The following is a 22,490-nucleotide window of genomic DNA, read 5'->3' as shown; positions in this document are numbered from 1 at the left end:
TCTTAGAATTTCATCAACACTCCTTCATTCATGGATTACTCAGATTATTTCTGATTAAAATTTCCTCAATTCAATTACAAAATTAAATTAAAGAGATGATATCTAGAAAAATTCAATTACAAAATTAATTAAACCACAAAAACCTCAAATTTTCAAAAACCCACAAAAATTCACATTACCCCATTTCACAATCAACAAAAATAAATCAAATGTTGGGTAATTAACCATCAAATGAACAACAACAATAATCAATTTTTTTTTGTTACCAAAAAGCTGTGACAGAGGGGAAATCGGTGGTGGTAGGCATATCACGAAAACGTCAAAGCTGAATATCTCCCCATTCTTCTGATAGTTAAGTCGCCGCCCTTGTAAATTATTACTGCTTTAATGGAGGAAATTAAAACACAATCTCAGACTGAACGGGAACCTCGGAGATGGCGGGCCGAAACTGGAGGAATCGAATTCACAAGAGAGGAGTGGTAATTGATCAACTAATTCAAAGAAAAAAACTAACCTCAGAAACTGCTCCAATGGTAATTTTGAGCTAATCGCCATTGTTGTTGAAGGAAACATATTTTCTCTCTCTAGCTTTCTCTCTCCTTGTTTCCATAAAAAGTCTGAGCTTCTTTCTGAGATTAGAAGAAAGAGAGCTAAGGGAAGTCGGTGATAAATCACTCAAGCTGTCAAGCATGAAGCATCAACCAATTAGAATAAATGGGTAATTTCGGCAATCCATTGATTTCGGGGGTGTAAGTGTAATAACCCTAAAAAATACTGTTACTAACTTCCCACTTTTATTAAGGGTTATAGATATTCAAGCAAGGTTTAACCCTCTTACTAAAAATGAAAATTTAATCTTGGTTTCCTAGAAGAAAGAAGGGAAGGAACCACATATGCCTCTAAGAAAACAAGTTTCCATACACCTCTGTTTTTTGCTTCATGATATAATAAACCCCAACAAAAATCATAAATATGCCGATATCCAGTAAGATCGATTATTGACCCTTAAATTGGGTGCAAAAAGAAGAAAAATAGATCCCATTAAAAACACAGGGTCTGACAATGGTTAGCACATTTCACTACCTTCATGCCCCATTTGACAATTTCAATTCAAATTCACAGCTTAGATAGGTGTATTCTTAGACTTAATTAAATCAAATTATATTGCAAGAAACTTATATTTTTCACCTTAAAGAAATAAAGATTTGGCATTGGCAGTATAATCAAAGAAATTAGTAGATACGTAACTCTACCTCTAGAAATTGATTCTAGGTTATCTAATACTCAAATCCTATTACACAACTAATGTCAAAATAGCCATAGTGACCTTTATTAACTTATAGTCGCCTTTAATAAGTATATTATGTTATTTGTAACTACTCAAATCCTTTTAATCAAGATTAAAATCAATGTAACCAAAATCAATTCACCATCTATGTAATCTGTACTTTACCCCAACTAGACTCTTTACTTATGAATCAAAGCAAATAAGCTTCATAAATTCAATAATTTAATTGATTAGAAATTTTTATGTGCACTAGTATTAGATCTGAATAGTTATCTATGATTTTATGTTGATTTCCCCTAATTTTGAAACTTAATTGCATGCTTCAGATCTATTCTCCACATAAACACCCATTGTTCATGAAAACAAAAAATCGAAATTTTGGCAGAATTGAAACAAAATAGAGACTGATACCTTCATTGTTATTTGTGCTTGATTCTAATTCATAAATTGATTTGTTGCGACCAATTGCAGCAAAATTTCATTCTTTGATTAATAAATTTTGTTTCGTGATTTCGTCGATGAGTTCATCGCAGAGGAGAGAGACTGTAGTTGGGGCTTTTAAACATTAATGAAAGAATACGGAGTTTTGTTAGAATTGGGCTGGAAGTTTGCTTGGGCTACTTTGTTCAGACAAGAGCACGTGAGATTATAAGGTCCAAAATAAATATATTATGGACCGGTCCACCCAAGATTTTTTAGTCGAGATAAGGTGCGGCAAATTATAATATGCACCATGGTGCATCTAGTTCTATGTGAACCACCAATAAAAATATATTGGCCTTGTTTGGCGGTTGGCTGTTGGCTGGTTCACTTGGCTTGTTTGACCAGCTGGTATGTTTGACTGTTTATAATGGCTTTTGAAATTGGCTGTTAAAGCTGACTGTTTATAAAAGTGTTTGGTAAATTAATTGTTGGTAGTTGGCTGTTTATTAGATAATTTGTGGGCCAACAAGCCAAAAGCCAACAAAAAAGCTACTCAAAGCAGCTTTTTCATTTTGGCTTAAAAGCTAGCTTTTTCACTGGCTAAAAAGCCAATTACCAAACACATTTTTTGGCTGTTTGACCTTATAAAAAAGCCAAAAGCCAAAAGCTAACCAAAAAGTCATTTACCAAACATGGCCATTGTCTCTTCTCTTTCCTCCTATACTTTCCTAATTTCTTATTTCTTTCTCTTTTATTTTCTCTCTCCTCTATTTTTCTCTCTATTTTATTTTTCTCTCTCTAGAATTCATTCATCATCCTTTTAATTAAATTCCTTCATTACCATAGTTGATCATCATAGAGTGAATTCCTTCGTTATTATAGATTAAATTCAATATTTTCTTCAACCTTCGATTTTAAGCTTTGTTAATGGATGGAGTTTTTACAATGAAGTAGTGAAGCTAAAATGGCGCCGTCGTCGAGGAGAAGGTGGTTAAGACGACGGAGATGATTATTTTCCGATGAGATTTCATTATCTAAATCACCATGGCTAGGTTTGAGTTTCGGAATATGTAACTTTCATATTCTTTTGATTTTTTTTAGTAATAATTAAGTATTTTGTTATAAACAGTTCTGTATTTGATTATATTTTAGTATTTTGAACAATTTAAGTTAAAAATATGAACGTATTATATTTTTAGTCGTTCTTTCGGGGACGGAGAGAGTAGTAAATTTCTTAAAACTCAAATAATGTGTTCCAATGCAAATTATAACATACACCCTTGTGGCCTTGTGCATGTAGTTTTGTGTGAACTAGTAATTAAACGGTGCGTTTAATTGGGTAATTTCACAAAACTTCAATGTTCTTCTTTTACTTTTGTATTTCGCATGTCTTCCTCGTCTTTCCTTAATTAAATCTGTCCAATTTTCTGACTCCGTCTTCTCTTCTTCTTAAACTTTCCTCCACTTTCTTACTCCTCTATTTTTCTCTCTCCTCTATTTTTCTCTTTCTGAATTGATTGAGTTCATTCATCACTTTGTAACTCAATAAGTTGACCACTCAGCTTGTATGAATTCGTTAATCGCCATTAAATTACTGAGCACCATGGATGACATTCTTATACATACCTAACGATCCAAGACCGGCAATGTATGCCAGATTTTTTTTATTACAATTGATATTAATTTCTAATTAATTACGTCATATTTTCTTAATGCATTTTAATGATTTTGAAATTGAAATTGATTTGATTGAGGTTTTGATGATTTGGCAATCTAAACTACGTAATCTTTCAATTATTAGTTGTAATTTGGTTTACTTTCTTATAATTCAACTAGCCTTTTGGCCCGTTCAATGCACGGGTTGTTACTTGGTTTTTATATCTTGGTTTTCTACTTTCTTATAATTCAACTAGCCTTTTGATGATTTGGCCCGTTCAATGCACGGGTTGTTATTATTGAGGTTTTATATCTTTTCTTATGTGCGTTTGATAATATACTAATCTTTCATGTTCTTTGATGATGCTTCTACTCCGAGGCTTTTGTTCCTCAAGGGGAACTTCTCTTCTCTGGTGAAGCTTTTGTTCCCCGAGGGGAACTTTCTCTTCTCAAGTCTTCAATTCTGAAGCACCAGTTCCTCCTAAGGAACTCTTCTTTTTGGATAGCGCAGCTTTGCTTCCGGACTTCTTGTTCCTCATGGTATTTTCACAAGACTCTTAGTTCTCCTGGTCTTTGCAAATGACCACACACTTAAACAATCAAGTACTTATTAGTTTGTAAGTAAGGGAGGTTGTGTCATCATTAAAATCATTAAGTCCAACAGTTTTTTTTTTTTTTTAAATAATATTTAATTAGACCAATTACATTACGACACATGTCCTGGGGAACCGGTTTTAAAGGTTACAAGTTTTTTGTCTTGTTTAAAATTAACACCCGTTAAAAGTTATATTATTCTAGAATAATCCAAAGGTTGTATTACTTTATTTTTTTTTTTTTTTTAAAAAACGGTCAAAGGTTGTACTCCGTATTATTTTCCACAATTTTTCCTATTATTTATGGTTAAAATAACAAATAATTAAGTTTTAGTAGTAACCATGTGTGGCATGGGTCCTAAACATAAGTATTCTTAACCCGTAGTTGAAACTGACCAAAACCCAAAACTATTCGACTCAAAATGAATATAATTCCACCGACCATTTTAACATTTCTAATCTAAATTAAAAAGATCACCTTGCCTAAATTACAATCAAATCATCAAACAAGGAAAGAAATCAGATTATTAATTGTGGAAAGAATTCACAAGCAAATTAAAGAAAAAGAATCAACTCATGCGTGTGAAAAGAAATCAAGTCTTTGCATAGTTGCATACAATCAGTTTTATGTTTGCTAAATGTAACATAAACTTGGTTGCAACTTGCACGCAAATCACTTTTGTTGCACATATGTTAATACTTTCCCAGAATTTCATGTTGTGAAATGTGCATGCATAACGTTTGTTGCTGTTGAAGTCTTGATATATTTGGTTTAGAGTTACAATGCAACAAGTTATATACTTACAAGGACCACATAATTCATAAAATATCATAAATTTAATTGTTTAAAATTTTAATTGTTAATTTTTAAGTAAATAACTTTTTTGCCTATAAAATAACTTCTTTGCTCTTCATTATATGTATTATACAACAAAATATTTGTTTAAATTTTCAGAAATTCATAAAATTCCAATGAGGAAAAATTCTTGTCATTTGATAATAATCCAATTGAAAATCATAATTCTTGCATTGTTTTTCTCTCTAAGTGTTGAATGTCGTCTTATAAGTAAAGTGTTTGATGACTTGTCTCTAGATTCATCAAATTATTCCGACGTTTTTTATAATGGTGGGGAAAAATGGGCAATTTTAATAGCTGGCTCTAGTGGTTATGAAAATTATAGGCATCAGGTACATTTATTTTTATTACTGAGTGAGCACAGGTTTATAGCTTAATTTATAATCTCATATCATCTAACACGTACTGTAAAACCACCGACCATGAATGATTTTTTTTTTTTAACTATAATTTGTTAATTAATTTTCTTTTCATATGTTATCATGCATTAGGAGATTTATATTGTTACATGATGTTATAATTAAATTTCTTCTCCTTTTGTAAGATTTATTTTTTTTCTTATCAATAATTAATGGAAATTTGGTTTTGTAAATTTCAACTATGACTAATTCGCTCTTATTAATCCCAACTTTGTGATGTTTTTATATAGTTTGACCTTTGGAGTATTTGCTTTCTTTGATCCCATATGACCGGTTACTTAGCTTGATGAACGAATATTTTTATTTATTTTTACTTTGTTTTTTCTCCTTTTTGACCACTAATTATACAACCCCTTTGATCGACCATAAATAGGATCGGATTTAATTTCAATGGTGAGAGAGGAGATCGAGGGAAGGGTAATTTTAGTGGCCTGGTAGAGAAGGGAATGTGTTTTCAGTGGTGGGGGCCGGAGGGGAGGAGCTGGGAAGGAGGTGGAGGTGGTTGGTGATGGAAGAGAAGGTTGTCAAAGGTGGTAAGGAGAGGAGGGGGTGGTTGGCGTTGGAAAGGGAGGTAGTTGGCGGCTTTGGTAGGGGAACAATAAATAAGAAATTTATCAATAGGGTGCTGACTTCATGTGGTAGAGGAATTGGTTATAATATGCCGTTAACCTATTGGGAAAAAAATAATAATAAAAAAAGCGAAGACCCTTAAAAGTTTGAATTACTAGAAAATTTCTCAAAGTTGTAATAACAAAAATAAACCGGCCAAAGTTGAGAATTATAAAACCGGTTTTTCCATAATTTTTTTTATAACATATATACAAGTACACTTTTTATTAATAAATTGTGATATACATAATTTGCAGGCAGATGTTTGTCACGCATACCAACTTATGAAGAAGGGCGGTCTCAAAGATGAAAATATTATCGTCTTCATGTATGATGATATTGCATTTAACGTAGATAATCCTCACCAAGGTGTTATTATAAACAGACCAGTTGGCAGAAATGTTTATACAAATGTTCCTAAGGTTTGATTCTCTTTTATTTAAAGCAAAACTTACTAGTATTGAGTTTGTGACTAAAATGACATTCCTCATTATTTTTATAATTCCCCTTGTATATGACCAGTAATAAGGGGCGAATGGAGAGTTTTCTATGTAACCAAATTAAATAATTTTATTTCAAGACGTGCACTATTTTATCTAAAAAGATGGTATTTTATAATTCACCCTAGTATCGTGGTGTGGTACGGTCCTAATAAAAGTTGAATTAAAATATATATATTATGCTCAATTTTAATTACCACAAGTGTAGTTTGTTTTTTATGTTTTCCAAGGTATATATATTGATTATATTCGATCACACACAAATAATTGTTTAAAGATGTTATATTGATTTAAATTCAGCAAGATTTTTTGGATTATGTTTAGTTCCAAATATCACTGAAAATCTGTGGTCAAAATTGCTGAATGTTATAAAGTTTGGTATTAAAGATAGATTTGCGACATTATTTGGGAAACATAGGAATGTATTGTTTAGATATGAAAAGCTAATACGGTTTAAGATCATTCTCAACAAATATTGTAATATACTTATATACTCTATATGTGTTATGTGTGTACCATATAGCTAGTGGCACCAAGCAAAGCTTGGTGAACTTAATTGATGGGAAACTCACTATGTGACTTTGAGGTCATAAGTTCGGATCCTGCCAACTTCAAAATGTTTGGGAGTAGGGGATTTTTGTACCTCTCTTCTCTACTCTTAAGCGTTAACCAACCGTTTCAATAGGGTCTTCATATATTAATTATTACAACGGTTGCATGTGAAAAATTCCAATTGGCACGCTCAAAAAACAGTATTGGTTTACACAGGATTATACAGGAAAAAATTTGACTACTAAAAATCTATTCGCGGCTATACTTGGTGATAAAAAAGCCATCAAAGGAGGTAGTGGAAAGGTTTTGGACAGCGGTCCAAATGATCACATTTTCATTTACTACTCTGACCATGGTTCTGCAGGGATGCTTGGTAAATTACTAAATTCATTTTTTTTTTTTTGGTATCTTGGTTTTAAGTGGATTATTAATTCCTCAAAAATTAAATGGACCCAAATCTTGTCAGAAATTATATACTCGTATTACATATGTATATGAAATTGTGTTAAAAAAAAAAACTTTATTTGTCTGAATTGTCAAAAAATATTTATTATCTTAAAAAAAAAAAAAAAAAAAAAAAAAGTCTAGATAAGTGTATCTAAATAGGGCATAATAAATATAAACTCCACTATTTTAATTATTTATTTAATATATGGTTATTAATATATTATAAGCATATTATATTTTTGCATAATGTAAATCACATGTTGTATAGAATGCAAATTTATGAAGTGATTTTTTTCCCCTTTATGTGAAACACTAGGAATGCCTCAAAATGAGCCTGCAATTTACGCCAAGGATTTCATAGAAGTTTTGAAAAAGAAGCATGCTTCAAATACCTACAAATCCATGGTAAGATCAATTTAGCTAATGCTAATTAACATTTATTTCTTGCCAAATTTAATTGTTATATCAATAATTCACATTAATTATTGTATGTTATTGTTACATTAGGCACTCAATTAATTTTTGCCTTTATAGGTTATTTATATTGAAGCTTGTGAATCTGGAAGTATTTTTGATGGAGTTTTGCCAAATAACCTAAGCATATTTGCAACAACTGCGTCAAACCCCAACGAGAGTAGTTACGCAACCTATTGTGGTGGAGACCCTGGCATCCCATCGGAATACAATAATACATGTTTGGGTGACTTGTATAGTATCTCTTGGATGGAAGATAGGTAAATAAATTTTTTTGTTTAATTATACATATGAAGATAGAATTAACTAGAGTTTGTCTTGTTCATGCATGATTTGTGGTATATTATACGTACGTGCAATAGTTCAATCTTTATGCAAACTAAAACTTTGGTTTCTCTTTGCTATATTAAACAGTGAAAGAAAAGATCCAAGAAATGAGACTTTGAGACAACAATTCGCCGTGGTAAGATTAAGGCTTCATTCGATCTTTTACCTCCCGGATTGAGCATTTTAGTTTTTATATGGTGCAAATTAACAAGATCCAAGACAATCAATTTTGTAATCATGTAGGTGAAGAACAGGACAAGTGAAATGTCTCATGTAATAGAATATGGTGACGTTCACTTGAGTTCAAATTATCTTTCTCTTTACATTGCTTTGGAATCAAGGAAGCCAAACCAAACTTACTCCATGACCAACCAATCCGAGCCAATTACTCCATTGTACGTGGTTGAGCAACGCGAAGCTGATCTTATTTACTTCAAAGAAATGGTATCAATCTCTAATTAATCGGATCAAACAATATTAATTTTCTAGGATAACATTGTAATTCTCACAACATTACCTATTTCTTAATAGGTCCGAAGAGCTCCCGAAGGCTCTAAACAAAAAATTGAGGCTCAAAAGCGTTTAGATGAAGTGACTTCACACAGGAAACATGTGGATCAAACTGTGCAAGCAATTGCAAACCAATTATTTGGTGAATCGCGCGGTCCTTCATATCTTACAAAGAATAGGCCAGCAGGAACACCTCTTGTTGATGATTGGGATTGCTTCAAAGCAATGGTACGTACTTTATAACCTTTTTATTCTCATTACAATCACGGTAAATAAGATTTATCAATATAATGGCTAGATTCTAATTTGAATGGTTAATTATGATATGTAGGTAAGTACTTATGAAGAGCATTGTGGATCCTTACAATCCTATGGAAAGAAGTACGCTCGAGCATTTGCAAACTTTTGTAACGCAGGGATTTACATAGATCGGATGGCACAAGTATCGGCTCAAGTTTGTGCCAAGTGAAGTAGCTCTCGATAGTTGATTAATAAGATTTGAAAGCTATATAGTATAACTTTATAAGAGAAGAAACTAATATCAATTTCTTAGCAAATTAAAATATATGTTATACTATAACTTTGGAAGAAATTAATCTTGATTACAACGTGTTCTCAATTGCTCCGTATCAATTTGATTGACACCCATGACCCAGCAATAGCTTACTTTTGCAGTTTTACACCAGCTTCAATTTTGTCATAAGATCAGTAGTATAATTGTATTGTACAACTGGTTATCATATAACTATTTACTCTTTTACACAAAATGAACTATCTTCTCTACTCATTTGCACTAAAAAAGCATTTTTTGCTCAATTTCTTGAGATAACACACTCAAATCAAAAGTAAGAACTTATAACTTTGTTATGGTCTATTACATCCCAATTATTTTTAAAAACCTGTAACTTACACAGGTATTTGACGATTGCATGCATGCTTGGCCGGTGTTGAGGAAAACCAAGACAGCGCATTGCAAGGCGTGTTAATTTCAAACCATCAGCAACATCATAGGTTGGATCATCGATCAAATCTTTATGCACTAATGATACCTCCGATTTACACAAGGAGGAAGTAATATCTATATCATCTTTCTGCGCTGCTATCCATCGGTCTATCGTAACACATTCAGATGTGTGGCGTTTACCTATAGGGCATCGGTGGGCTCTTTTCGATATTAGCCCCAAAAGAGTTTGTCCATATTTTTTAACTGTAAGTTAACAAATTGTTAGTCAATAACGCTAAACATGAAAAAGAAAATTACTCCCTCCATATTGTTCACAATATGAAAATATGGGGGAGTAAAACAATTAATCAGCATGCATACCGTCATAGTCATTCCTTGATTCTAGGTATTCTTTTCCAATACGATAGTCATAATTGTCCTCTTCTCTAAATTCATATCCTCTTCGATTAAAGTTGTACAATAATGGCATATAATCCTGAAGTTTTTCAAATTTAAATAAAAATCAAAATAGAGATACATTAGTATATTATCAAACGCACATAAGAAAAGATACCAGTCACTGGAAATAACAAATAAAACATCCTTTTAAGATGAAGACTTTGACATTGTTTTTAACAAATATCATGTATTATGAGATAGCAGCTCCTAAAATTCATGTATTATGAGATAGCACTTTTTAAGACACTCTTAAACATAGGCAACTTAAAGTGACTTCAAGGTCAACAATCAGGCTTTGACAAACCCCCCTCTTACTTTTTCATCCTCTCTTGTGCCTGAGTCACAAGCTCCCTTTTTCTACTCAACTTATTAACAACAATGCAAAGCCAATAAGCCATCATCAAAGACAAGCACAACATTATGATTTTCTCAAACAAAAACACACACACACTGCACACATGCGCACGTCCAACCAAACAAACAACCTTGCCTAAAAGAGGGTGAAAATGTATTTCAACAAGCATGGACAGACAAATTACCAATTCTAAATTACGAATGGGTTTAGAAAAAAAAAATGCAAACCTGATCCAGAATAACATAAGCAGGACTAAATCTAGGAGTAACAGAAGGGAGATCTACATGCTTCTTATGCATATGTTCCAAAATGCATGCCAGAACCAGCGCCACCTTCATTCTTTGCAACCACTTGAAGCTATCTATCAATCCAAGGAGCAAGTGTCAGCCAAAGTATAGAATATAATGTCACAGGGAGTATTTATTTGAATGACATTAATAATTTCGGCCATCTAAAATTGACAAATGACTTTTTAATATTAGTTAGTTAAATTTCAAACTATCACACTTAAAACTTTTAAATATATTGGTTGTAAGGTTGCTCTAAAATGGTTAAACATTACCCAAACGCAAATAACAATTATAAAGTTGCTCTCTCACAGAAGTAAATCATAGTATATATGTAAATGCATCTATATTTCCCTTATTAATCTTATCCCATGTTCTATTTACATTAAAATCATAGCATGCTTAAAGTTACCTTAATAAAGTTTGAAAGTTACCTCAAATTGGGTAATAATTACCCTTAAAATGTTCAATGTACATAAAATTGTAAAGCAGGCGCAAAAAAGTTTATCTATTACACTTATAAAGTTATGAACACTGAGAGCAAAACATTCCAAAGAAAGACTAGATTGATATTGTAGATATGCAAAATGATACAAACGACCAACAGTGGTGGCATTTTAAGTCAATTACTTACAAATCTACTTATAATTGCATGTGTCCTACACTCCTACTCCCTCCGTCTCATATTAATTTCTTACTTTGACTAGCTTTGTCTCACAATAAGATTCTAAGTGAGAAGATCAATATGAAACAGAGAATGTATTGTTTAAGGATAAAAAAAGAAGTATCGATACCCAACTCGCTCTAAGAACGAAATCAATGTCATCTATTTCAGACAAAGCAACATAAATTCTACTTGATGCCTACACTTACCTTTAGGTATGAGGTTCTCTAAGTAATCAAGGGCTTTGCAATCATACACAACACCAAGTCTTTCATTGTTATCTTCTGCGCAATAACCAAGTATGTTCATAAAGTAAGGATGACAATAGAAGTTTGCATGCTGTAGTAACTTTAGTTCTTCCTGTATGACAAGAAATTCAAATGATGATCACAAATATGAGGGGAAACAGATTCAGAACTATTCCTTAATACTTGCAACAATTTGATATGATAACATTTTCTATTTTCGTAGTATTGTTTTACAAAAAATTGGTGTCACACATTGTATATGAATAATGCAAAAGTGAAAAGTAAGTGTTGCAAATATTAAGAAAAGGAGAAAATAAATTAAAAGCTACACCAAAGCTACATACATTAAAACTACGAAGAGTCTCCTCCTTGTATTTTTTGTAAGGACTCTTTGCTGGTATTACCCATTTTTTCACAACAACGTCCTTAACTGGTGAATCATATGCACCAGATTGATAAATTTTTCCATGGTAGATTTTGAATTTCTTGGTTCTTGCTATTAAATTTTCATCACTGAAGTAATTTGTGCAAAGTCTTAAATCTTCAAAGCTTAACTTTTGAGGGTTCATCCTTTGCTGCAGCTCTTGATATTTATATTCTCCAAAATCTAAGAAGCACAAACAGCTAAAGCATTAACCAACGTCTCTCTAAGTTTCGTCTAAGGGAAAAAATCGCATTGAAGTATTCGTAACAACATACATGAAACCAAACATTGCTTGATTTGCTTTAAAGTATAAATTTTGATTGAGTACAGTAATTATGGCAAAAATTAGTAACTTCTTCATTAGAACAAAAATGTTATAAGAAATTTGACAAACAGAACGAAAAGTACGAAATTTAACCTGGGGAAAAGCCATTATGTTGAGAAAAATGAGGGTATGAGGAGATTTTTAATTTGCAAGTGGTTGAAATCCTTGGAATCGCCATCAGTTTTTCTCTGAACCTTAGGTCCTCCCTTGAATTAGTTGGGAGGAGCTCAACTAGGAAAGTACTCAGAACCTCGCCATGCTTAAGCAAATAGCTAATGAGATCGAATTCAACTTGATGAGACTCACAATCCCGCACTTCAATTAGATGAAGGCATGATAGCAAACAGGCAGGCACATTGGTTGGCTGAATCCAGGTTAAATCACTCCTGAATTCAGAATCCTTACCTTTGAAGTCCTGAATAATTAAAAAATCAGAGATAAGATACAGTACAAGTTTCGAAAGCAGAGGCTTAAAAATGAAACAGTAACAAGTAAGAACCTTGCTTAATACTAGAACTTCAAGATTTGGTGAACATTCTAACAGTTTTGGGAGAACATCCCATGAAGAGTAGTTGAGAAAGCATAATTGCAAACGACGTAAAGAAAGAAATTGAGGCAGGGTGAAGGTATCCTTGTGATCACAACTAATGCTAAGAGCCTGCAATGAAAGACAAACGATCATAATAGATATAATCAATCCTTAAGCAAATACTCTTGAAAAACATAACATAATAACTATCAGATAAACTTACATCCATGGTATGAGCCTTCAAATTAAGGAACTTAACATTTGAGATTCTACACAAAAGCTTGCATAACCGGCTAATATAAACATGTAGTCGCTGCAGTTTTCCGAGGAAGGGAAGTCCAATGTCAAGTTTTGCATTGACAATGCATTTACTTTTAACGACATATTTCTGGAACGATTCATCCACAATCTCAAGCTCCTCCAACATTGGTGCATTGATGAAGAATTTGTTTGACGAATCTATGGATCTAAATTTCATTCGCAGTCTTTTCAAACAAGGCCCATACATGTTATACAAGACCTTACTATTTTCTAAGTTACCTCCAAAACATGCTATTTCAAGCTTTGGAGATGCTCGGAAAAGGTAGATAAAGAACCACCATTCATTTTTCAAAACCTCCATCCAGAAATGCAAGATTTTGAGGTTGGGTAGATACATGCTATTCGCGTTATTAAACTTGGAGTCAGCCAATGGTTTGGAACAAAAAAAATGTAATTTAAGAACTTGCAATGTTTTACTGTTGAAAGTCTCAAGAGGCAACCTAACCTCTTTTTTCCACATACAAAGATCAAAACCAAAGTAGATTTCAATCTTTTTAGGTTTGTGTTTGTTGACAATCTCATGTATCCATGATGAAACCGAATTCGACTTCTCTGGACATGTATACAACATAAGCAAAAAAGATTCAATTGGGGACACCTTGCTAAGTTTGACAACTTTGCCAATGAAGTCATGAAAATACAAAACACGATGATGATCAGGGTCATAACGCGAAAACTTTTCAGGATCGTGATAATAATCACGGAATGAATGCCGATCATCAAACACTAAAGAGTTGGTAGCAAAACACCATAAAAATTTCCATCTTCTGGACAAAACACTGGTTAACACAGCATATTTAGTAGGAAGAAGCGATAATATGTGAATAATCAAATCATCTGACAATTTATCAAATAAGTCCATATTTGATGAACACTATGAAAATCAAGGCAGCTCTGATCGAGATTAATATTTATAATTGATAATTATACAAAATAATAATAATAATACAGGAATATGAATTTGATTAGGAAACAAATTCCTGTCACATGAATATGAATTTGATAATTATACAATATGAATTTGATAAATTAGAATATAATTAAACAAGGATGAGTGAAGATGAGAGAGAGAGAGAGTGCGCTTAGCTCCGACTACCGTCGCCGTACACGGAGGAAGAGCAGTGGGTGAGAAGACGCCATCAAACTCCAGCCACCCGTGGTTGCTCCGATGAGCAGTGGGCGTTGTGGTAGGCGTTAGTTGTTGCTATTGGGGATGTGGAGAAGGGTTGCTATGCCTGTATTGCTATAATTAGTACTCCGTACTCTTATTTATTTTCTTAGTGACAGCATTTGATGCATCAACTATGGAAGTGGGGGGCTTCAAAATGGGCTCATAGAGTCATAGCCTTGTAAATAGTCTCAAGGCCGGCTAATAAGGGTGGTTCTCGGTTGGGAAATTTTTTTATTGTTGAAGTGATTTGATTGTTTGAATATAATAATACCCCCTTTGATTTTTTAAAAGGCAAATTTGTTAGAAAAAACTTTTTACAAGCCTCATTTTGCAAAAAGAAACCTTTTAAACGATTTTTTGTTAAAAAAAAAACCACAACGATCAAAATATTTGTCTAAAGAAACCTAACCTCACTTTTCAGGCATTGACTACACAATTTCGGCGTTGACCTCCCCTTTCTCACTGCTTGCACCCACAATTTTTTTATTTGCACTCCACCTTCTTATTTTCCCTTTTATTTTCCCTCCAACTCCACTCTATTCTCTCTGTCTTCTATGTTTGTCATTAAAGCTCTGCAAATCAATCACGTCAGTTTGGCTTTCTCTCTCCCTCTCACCTGGTGCATGCAATTAATTAAGGTTAGGTAAGATTAAATTCAGCATAATGTTACTTGAAATAACAAAAAAAAATTGGGGTTTTTTTCAGAAACTCTGAACTTACGAACTTCTTCTTTTCCATGGCTAAAGGAGGACGAAAAGGGACGTTTGGACGCAAATCAAAGTTCCCTAATTACATTGTGAAGCACAAACCAAGGTATGTTCTTCCATTAAGCACTGGAAATGCATAAATGTAGTAAAATTGTTAGGGTTTAGCAGAATAATTGCATGAAAAATTAACTTGATTCACCTAATTGTTTGAGAATTTGTGTTGAATAGTTTATACTAAACCCATAAACATTGAATGATTGTTCAATTTGTTGACTTGATTGCTTGAAACTCGTCCTTGATATGTTGTCTTTGTGCAATTTTTTGTTGGTTTATTTGATGGTCAGGTTTAATGGTAGAGTGAATGTTGTTTCGGGTCTTTTTTGGATTTCCTGGGATACTGGTCACGCTCTGCTGGCAATGCGTTGGTCCCACCTGCAAAACCACGAATATTCCGATCAACGGAATATTCGCCTCCGACGATCAAGTCAGTGATCAGAACGGAAAAGGCTAGAGAGAGAAAGTAGAGAGAAGTTGGAGCTTATTTAATGCTCTGTGTTTTCAATTTTCTGAAAAATCCCCCTCCCATCATATATGATTGGGGTATTTATAGGGGTGGGACTCGTGCCCCTCTCTAAGGTTTATACCCTAGATTTGCGTGACGTGATTGGCTGCGCAATCAGCGAATGCCACGTGCCCCTCTGGAGGCGCCGTTTTGCGGCTTTCAGCGTCATCTCTCGGGATTTGGGCCTGACGTTGTTAGGGCTTTTTGGCGTGCTGATTATTAGAAGGATCATATTGCCTAAACACATGGCATCTTCCTGTGGTGACACGTGTCACCCCATAACTGGGCCACGTGTCACTATGGGATTGGCCTGAGACTTTAAGAACTCTGGATTGCGTGGCATCTTCCCGTGGTGACACGTGTCACCCCATAACTGGGCCACGTGTCACTATGGGATTAGTCCACGTATATGAGGTATTTTTACCCTCAACAAATGTGTTTGAACCTTGGTTTAAATTTATGGATTCGATTAGCATTAGGATGTATTACAGTGGGCATTTTGTGACTAAGAAAAACAAGACAACTTATGAAAAGAAGCCAAATGTAGATCCATCAAAGTGGGGGATTGCATTGCATGTGAATGTTGAGGAGGTGTGCTATTTTGAGTTTGTGTATTGCATTAAAAATGACTTGGGATTTGCTGAGGTGGGGGATATTTGTTTTAGGAAGAAGGGTTGTTCATTACACACTGGCAGGGCAAAAATTGAGGGTGATAAGGACATAGCTGAGTTTCTTGAGGCACCTGAAAAGGATGGATTTTATCACCTTTATGTTGTGCATGAAGAGCAAGTGGTGGATGTGAGAAGGAATCTTTAGTTTTTACACAGACAGTGAGAGCAAAGAGAGTGAGATGGAAAGCAATGAGGTTGCTTGGTGACTCATTAAATAAAGTCAAGGGTGTCCACAAACACACATGGTGCACGTTAACCAAACTGAAAACCCTAGATCTGATTCTACTTCTCAAAGTGTTCCCCCAACTCAAACTGTTGCTCATTGTACAAGAACAAAGCTGCCCATTAGATCAACCACAAAAAATCATCCCACCATTGACTTTAGTAACACCTCCTACTTCAAACACCACAAACACAGTACCTTCAGCTGTCCACAAACTCCCTAATAACCCACAGTATCAAACACAACCTAGCATAGAAGGAAACCCAAAAATTAGGCAAGAAATTAGCTTAGGATCCAATGAAGAACAAAATTGGTTGCAGATTATTCCATTTCTTAGGGATGATGAGGGAGATCCTGATGGGGAAGATGAGGGAGACAAGGAGGATGAGGCAGATTTAAGTGAGCATGACATAGAAGACAAGGAGGATGATGATTTGTTCAGTGAATTTGCAGATCATGACATAGAGGAGAGGGTTACTAGGAGTTTAGGGGGATTGTCCAAGGCTGCACCAGAAGTAGATGTTGATCGAGGATGAAAATGATCATGGCCTGCATATTGGGAATGAGGAAGACATTGTAGATTCTGATGATGAAATAGTGAGTGTTGTTGGTTCTGATGATGAGGAAACTATTTATCCTGAATTTAACTCTGCTACTGATTTCAAAGGTAAGGTTATGTTAACAAAAGGGCTCAAGTTCCCTAGCAACAAGGAGTTTAGGAGGTCTTTGCAGTACCATGCAATTGAGCGTGGGTATGACTTTTATTTCCTGCACAACAACAGAGTAAAATTCAGTGCTTATTGTGCACACAGATGTGCTTGCTCTTAGAAAAGAGCAAGGATATTGGAATGCAAATTAAGCTGCAAAAGGAAGTGCAGGTTTAAGATTCATTGTAGGAAGTTAAAGAGGGAGGATACATGGCAGATTAAAAGTCTCAGGTTGAAGCGCATTTGTGGACATCAGGTAAAGAACTCCAAGATAACTTCTCAATACTTAGTAGAGAGGTATCTAGAAGATTAGAGGGATGATCCTACTTGGAAGCTAGATGCATTTATCAAAAGAGCAAGAAAAGAGTGCAAAGTTGAAAAAGGATATTATTTAGTTTGGTATGCTAGGGAGCGAGCATTCAAAATGATCTTTGGTGATGCAAGTTTGGAGTATGAGAAGGTTTGGGATTATGCAGCAGCTATCTTGAAGTAAAATCCAGGGAGTACAACTGTTGTGACGGTAGATGGAGTTGATATTGGTCAACCTGTTTTTCAAAGATTGTATGTCTGCCTTCAAGCTTGCAAACAGGGGTTCATAGCAGGATGTAGAGCAATCCTAGGAGTTGAAGGTGCTCATCTCAGGGGAGCTTATCCAGGTATACTGCTCACATCTGTTGGGAAAGATGGTAATAACATCTTCCCAGTAGCATGGGCAGTAGTAGAGGTTGAAAATGCTAACACATGGAGATGGTTTTTAGAGTTGCTTAGGAATGACATAGCTTCAGTTGCTGACTCTGTAACTTGGGTACATGAAGCAGATGAACTCACTTATATGAGTGATAGGCAGAAGGTATGGTGAAGCCTATTTCAGTTTATATGTTTTGGATAAAATGTCATTTTTTTTTAACAATATATGTTAATGCCTTTGTGTTTTTAATCACTACTCAGGGATTGCTGGATGCATTTGCTGCTGTGATGCCAGGTGCAGACACTAGATACTGCTGCAGGCATATCTGGAGCAATTTCAAGAACAAATTTCATGGTACTATGTACAAGGAACACTTCTAGAAAGCAGCAAGGTCAACCATAGAGGTAGTGACTTGAAAACCCTTAACAATAGCTGCTTCTTCTTTACATGTATTCATTGTGTAACTGGGTATGTGCGAATTCCCCCTTCCACAACATCACTTCAACAAACATATGCAAGCAATCCAAAAATTGAGTGCATATGCATACAATTATTTGAAAGCAATTTTAGCAGCTCATTGGTCAAGGCATCAGTTCAGACATCCTCAAAGTCAGGAATGCTCCTTAACAATTGTTGTGAAAGCTTCAAAAATGTGTTAAGGGAAGCAAGATCAAAGCCAATCCTTCAATTGATGGAGTGGGTGAGGAGATATGTGATGAGCAGATTTTATCCAAAGAAGGAAGGTCTAAAATCATTCAAAGGTGTCATCATGCCTACTGTGCTAAAGTTTGTGCAAAGAGGAATGCAGTAAGTGTCTCACATGAGAGTCAATCAAGCAGATCTCATGGAGTTTGAGGTTGATGACACAGAGGACACCTTTTGTATTGAAATTGGAGTCCAAGAGCTTCTCCTGTAACAGATGGACACTCATGGGCATTCCATGTTGGCATGCTCTTGCCTGCATTCAAATAAGAAGACTGGATATTGAGACCTTTATCCACCCAGCTTATCATGTTGAGACATACACCAAAGCATATGATCCCTCATTCAAAGCAATGTCTGGTCATCAACAGTGGGAAGTGACTCCTTATCCCAGACCTTCACCACCACCAGCTAGAAAACTCCTAGTGAGGCTTCCTTTTAAGAAAAGAAAGAAGGACGCTGGAGAAAATGAAGAGAGAAAGAATGTCAAAAGGGCAAAGCAAAAGAACAAATGTTCTAACTGTGGTAGGTTGGGACATTACAAGAACAAATGTCCATCTCCAGTGATAATCAAGGAAAAGAAGAAGCCTAGAAGGCCCAAAAAGAATGCTGCAACAGGGGAAGCAACCTCATCACCACAGCTGAGTTAACCAACCCAAGCTTCTTAACAATCCATCAGATTTTCTGCACCACAATAGGCCACCAATGATGCTGATTGAATTAGGACATTACACATGCCATGTTTTTTTTTTTTTTTTTTAACAATTTAAGCCCACTTTTGATGTTAAGTTATGTTTGTGATTATCAGTATGTCTGTGACCAATCTTGGTTCTTCAAACTTTTTTTTTTTTTTTTGAACAAACTCATGATGTGAAGATCTTGTTATGATCATAGCAAGATGGCTTATGGTATGTATCATTTGAAGATTAGCATCACGTTAATACTGCTATACATGGTTGCTTTTTTTGTGTATGTCTAAATTTTATTCAAATATCAAAATGAACTTAGTAAGGAACAACAAACATAAGTAATTGATACCAAAAGAGATTGCTTTTTTATTTCATAAAAAGGGGTATAAAATACACCACTTACTTAGCATTGAACTTAACCCCCCCCCCCCCAAAGTGTACAAACCAAAATCACTCACAATTTCAGTGAGCTTAAACCCCCTTAAAGTCTACAAACCAAAATGACTTAAATATCTACTTGCCAAAATAACCCCACTAAATTAGCAATCTAAGCAAATAATTTCATCAACAACACACTGAAAATCACGAAAACAACACAAACACCAATCTGCTCAAACCCCCTGGTGCTTGAAGGTTTTTGTGTTTAGAAGAACACAACATCCTAGCTTTCACAACTGTCAGCTCTGTTGCCCTCATGTGTCTCTCAACCACAAGGAAATTAATCACATCACGCTGCCAATCTGTTTGATCCTCATCTAGCCATTTGAATGTGTTGCAACTGTAGGAGTTTATAGGTACTACGCAGCGGAAAATCATGAATCATATTCATAAAAGTACCTTATCCCAAGATCACATGCATAACACACAAGACACATAATCATACCTTTGAAGCGTGAATTTCACGTAGCAATTGGATTGACAAATCAGGGAGAGAATAGAGCCCCAAGCGTTTGGCCGGGTTAAGTCGTATCCCCTAATCAAAAGTAAATACCTAAGTCCTCTAACTAAAGTAGATAGGGAAGTAGGGTCGAACTCCACAGGGAAACAAGTCTTTTTACTCCTAATTAATTATTATAATCTAAATTATCTAAGTAACCAATATTTTTGGGAATAAGTTCTATACTACGAAGAATAAGTTTAGGGAGAAAAACAATAATAAGAAGGCCTAGGGTCACAGGTTCACCAATAATTAATATTCTGGGATAAAACATAATAATTAATAATTAACATTGCACAAATAACATGATTAACAGGCTCTCGCAATTTATTAATCAACATAGATCTAACAGGCTCTCGCAGTTTACTAGATCTAAGTTCCTATTAAAAATAGCCTTTAATATTAAATTAACATCTGCTCGATTCATCAATTCAATATTGCTAAACATTCACAATCAAATTACATATGCTCGATTCATAATCTAATTGCAAATAATTAAAACAATTCAATAAGAAATTATCATGCAATACCAATAATCAATAATAACAAATTATCCCTTCATATTAATTATGGATCCCCATAAACCCTAGAATTAAACTACTCACACATAATAGAAACTAAACTAATCAAGGCAATAAAGCAAGACATGATTAAAGGAATAAAATAAACAACTAAGATTAAGAGATGAGAAATCTTTACCAAACAAATCTGGAATTAAGAGTAGATTAAGAACAAAGGTTTTAGAGAAAGAAATCTCATAAAACAATTAAGAGAGTAAAAGGAAGAGAGAGAGAGAGACTAAAATCGTATTACGGAGGAGTATTTATACTCCGTACAAGTCCTAAACTAAAACAAACTAAAACGACGCTAATCGTCTCCTAACAATAACACGCGCCCGATCGGGCGAGGCACCGCCCGATCGGGCGCGCCTTTTTGCTCGTTATTACCAATCTCGCGCCCGGCCGGGCACGTCACCGGGCGCCGACCTTAGCTTCTCCCGCCCGGCCGGGCGCGCCTCCGGGCACCATCCTTTTTAGCCGGGAGAATCTCTTGGGCCACTATTTGGACTACGATTGAGCTCCAATTCTTCGGGCCAATCTGGGTTTCCTCTTCCGGTCTTGAATACTCGGTCCAAATGCCCCGGTATTACCTATACCGAGCCCTTAATCACCAGTTCGATGTCTCTAACCGGCCCTGGGCTATAAAATCTGGTCGTGCTTCTCCAGTGCTCGTAATTGCTCCAAAATATCTCGGGAAAATACTCCGAAAGTGTAATTCCCTGCAAAAGTCAACCAAATTTACGAAAACACTAGAAAATACCAATTAGTAATAAAAGTGGCTCTAAAGAGCCAAAAACACTACTCATTATGACCAAGGGACGGGGGTAAAATACTATATAAAATAGACACATCAGCGTTGCTCCTCTACTTAGTCCACGAGCTTCGAACGAGCCGTCCACCAATATTAGATTGGTCGAGTGATTGAGGAAAACCGCGATCACCACCTTTAATGGACTAAACCGACCACCACTACCACCACTAACCACCAAACTGGCGCCGAGGAGAAGAGAGAGAGTCGTGAGAGAGAGGAGTATGAGAGGGGTTGGTCTCCTGATCACTGAATAACTTACTAGCAAACCCTAGGCATTTAGTCTATTTATTATCACATTATAACTAGACTAGGGTTAGGAAGCCCAAAACCCCTCAACCTTACTCCTCATGGCCGACCATACTAGAGGATGAGGCCCATCATGGGCCTTGTCCTCTCGTGCCCGATCTAGACCCTTTGTGTGACCTCATAGGATCCATTCAATTGGGCTTTGAGCTATTTTACTAGCCCAAAGATCGTTAGTACCTCTAGCTATGATAAAACGTCGACCCAAATGCCCGAACTTGATTATCTCCATAATTTGATCCATTTATATATCTAGTAATTGCACACGACAAAGCCATAAATCCTTCAGCAACCTCGTTCACCAGTTTTGTGGTTGTACCTTTTGCAAGCCTCGAACCTTCTCCCTGGATTGTCATGACTCATGAGTCAATAGGTCCACTTTGCACAAGGGAAGCCACATTCGCAATTCACCATTATACCTGCAAATTAAACAACAATTTGCATCACAAAAATTAGGGGAAACTAGGGAGGAAAGAAGGACAATTGAATCCGAGAAATTGTGGAAGAACCCTAAATTACCTTTTAATTGTTCAGATTTGGGGAAATTTTT

The 22,490-nt window shown here is 35.1% G+C and overlaps 2 protein-coding genes and 1 long non-coding RNA gene across 4 annotated transcripts; 1 reads left to right on the top strand and 2 right to left on the bottom strand.

The window, feature by feature from the left end:
• Positions 1-165: 165 nt before the first annotated feature.
• Positions 166-1,884, bottom strand: LOC145556375 (uncharacterized). 2 transcript variants are annotated; one of them, XR_014091843.1, is made up of 3 exons: positions 1,700-1,884; positions 515-680; positions 166-382 (listed from the first exon to the last, which is right to left on the bottom strand). It is a non-coding gene; the product is annotated as an uncharacterized LOC145556375 (long non-coding RNA). The 2 variants fall into 2 exon arrangements; XR_014091842.1 differs by having other exon boundaries at positions 166-379.
• Positions 1,885-4,932: 3,048 nt separating this feature from the next.
• On the top strand, positions 4,933-9,123 carry LOC145555389 (vacuolar-processing enzyme gamma-isozyme-like). The gene is made up of 9 exons (XM_081617134.1): positions 4,933-5,148; positions 6,102-6,266; positions 7,113-7,269; positions 7,660-7,748; positions 7,878-8,077; positions 8,232-8,280; positions 8,388-8,588; positions 8,676-8,882; positions 8,986-9,123. The coding sequence occupies exons 1-9, from the start codon at positions 4,933-4,935 to the stop codon at positions 9,121-9,123; spliced, it is 1,422 nt and encodes a 473-aa protein (XP_081473260.1).
• A 360-nt stretch (positions 9,124-9,483) lies between these two features.
• Positions 9,484-14,507, bottom strand: LOC145556374 (putative F-box/FBD/LRR-repeat protein At5g22670). Its single transcript, XM_081618025.1, has 8 exons — positions 13,112-14,507; positions 12,859-13,017; positions 12,453-12,774; positions 11,955-12,217; positions 11,572-11,722; positions 10,639-10,772; positions 9,979-10,093; positions 9,484-9,861 (listed from the first exon to the last, which is right to left on the bottom strand). The coding sequence occupies exons 1-8, from the start codon at positions 14,069-14,071 to the stop codon at positions 9,494-9,496; spliced, it is 2,472 nt and encodes an 823-aa protein (XP_081474151.1). The 5' UTR covers positions 14,072-14,507; the 3' UTR covers positions 9,484-9,493.
• Between the last annotated feature and the right edge of the window lie 7,983 nt (positions 14,508-22,490).

Source organism: Chenopodium album, chromosome 8, assembly GCF_948465745.1.
Source record: "Chenopodium album chromosome 8, dcCheAlbu1.1, whole genome shotgun sequence".
NCBI classification, from domain to species: Eukaryota; Viridiplantae; Streptophyta; class Magnoliopsida; order Caryophyllales; family Amaranthaceae; genus Chenopodium; species Chenopodium album.
This window is presented reverse-complemented; position numbering and strand designations above follow the sequence as displayed.

What these genes read in the sequence shown, in the direction of transcription:
- LOC145555389 (XM_081617134.1), top strand. Translation starts at nt 4,933, where the DNA reads ATGAGGAAAAATTCTTGTCATTTGATAATAATCCAATTGAAAATCATA. An exon ending in TGAGACAACAATTCGCCGTG is followed by an intron (nt 8,281 to 8,387) that starts GTAAGATTAAGG and finishes GTAATCATGTAG; the next exon opens with GTGAAGAACAGGACAAGTGA. An exon ending in GGGATTGCTTCAAAGCAATG is followed by an intron (nt 8,883 to 8,985) that starts GTACGTACTTTA and finishes TATGATATGTAG; the next exon opens with GTAAGTACTTATGAAGAGCA.
- LOC145556374 (XM_081618025.1), bottom strand. Translation starts at nt 14,071, where the DNA reads ATGGACTTATTTGATAAATTGTCAGATGATTTGATTATTCACATATTA. An exon ending in ACATAATGGCTTTTCCCCAG is followed by an intron (nt 12,218 to 12,452) that starts GTTAAATTTCGT and finishes TGTGCTTCTTAG; the next exon opens with ATTTTGGAGAATATAAATAT. An exon ending in AGAGAACCTCATACCTAAAG is followed by an intron (nt 10,773 to 11,571) that starts GTAAGTGTAGGC and finishes TTGGATTGATAG; the next exon opens with ATAGCTTCAAGTGGTTGCAA.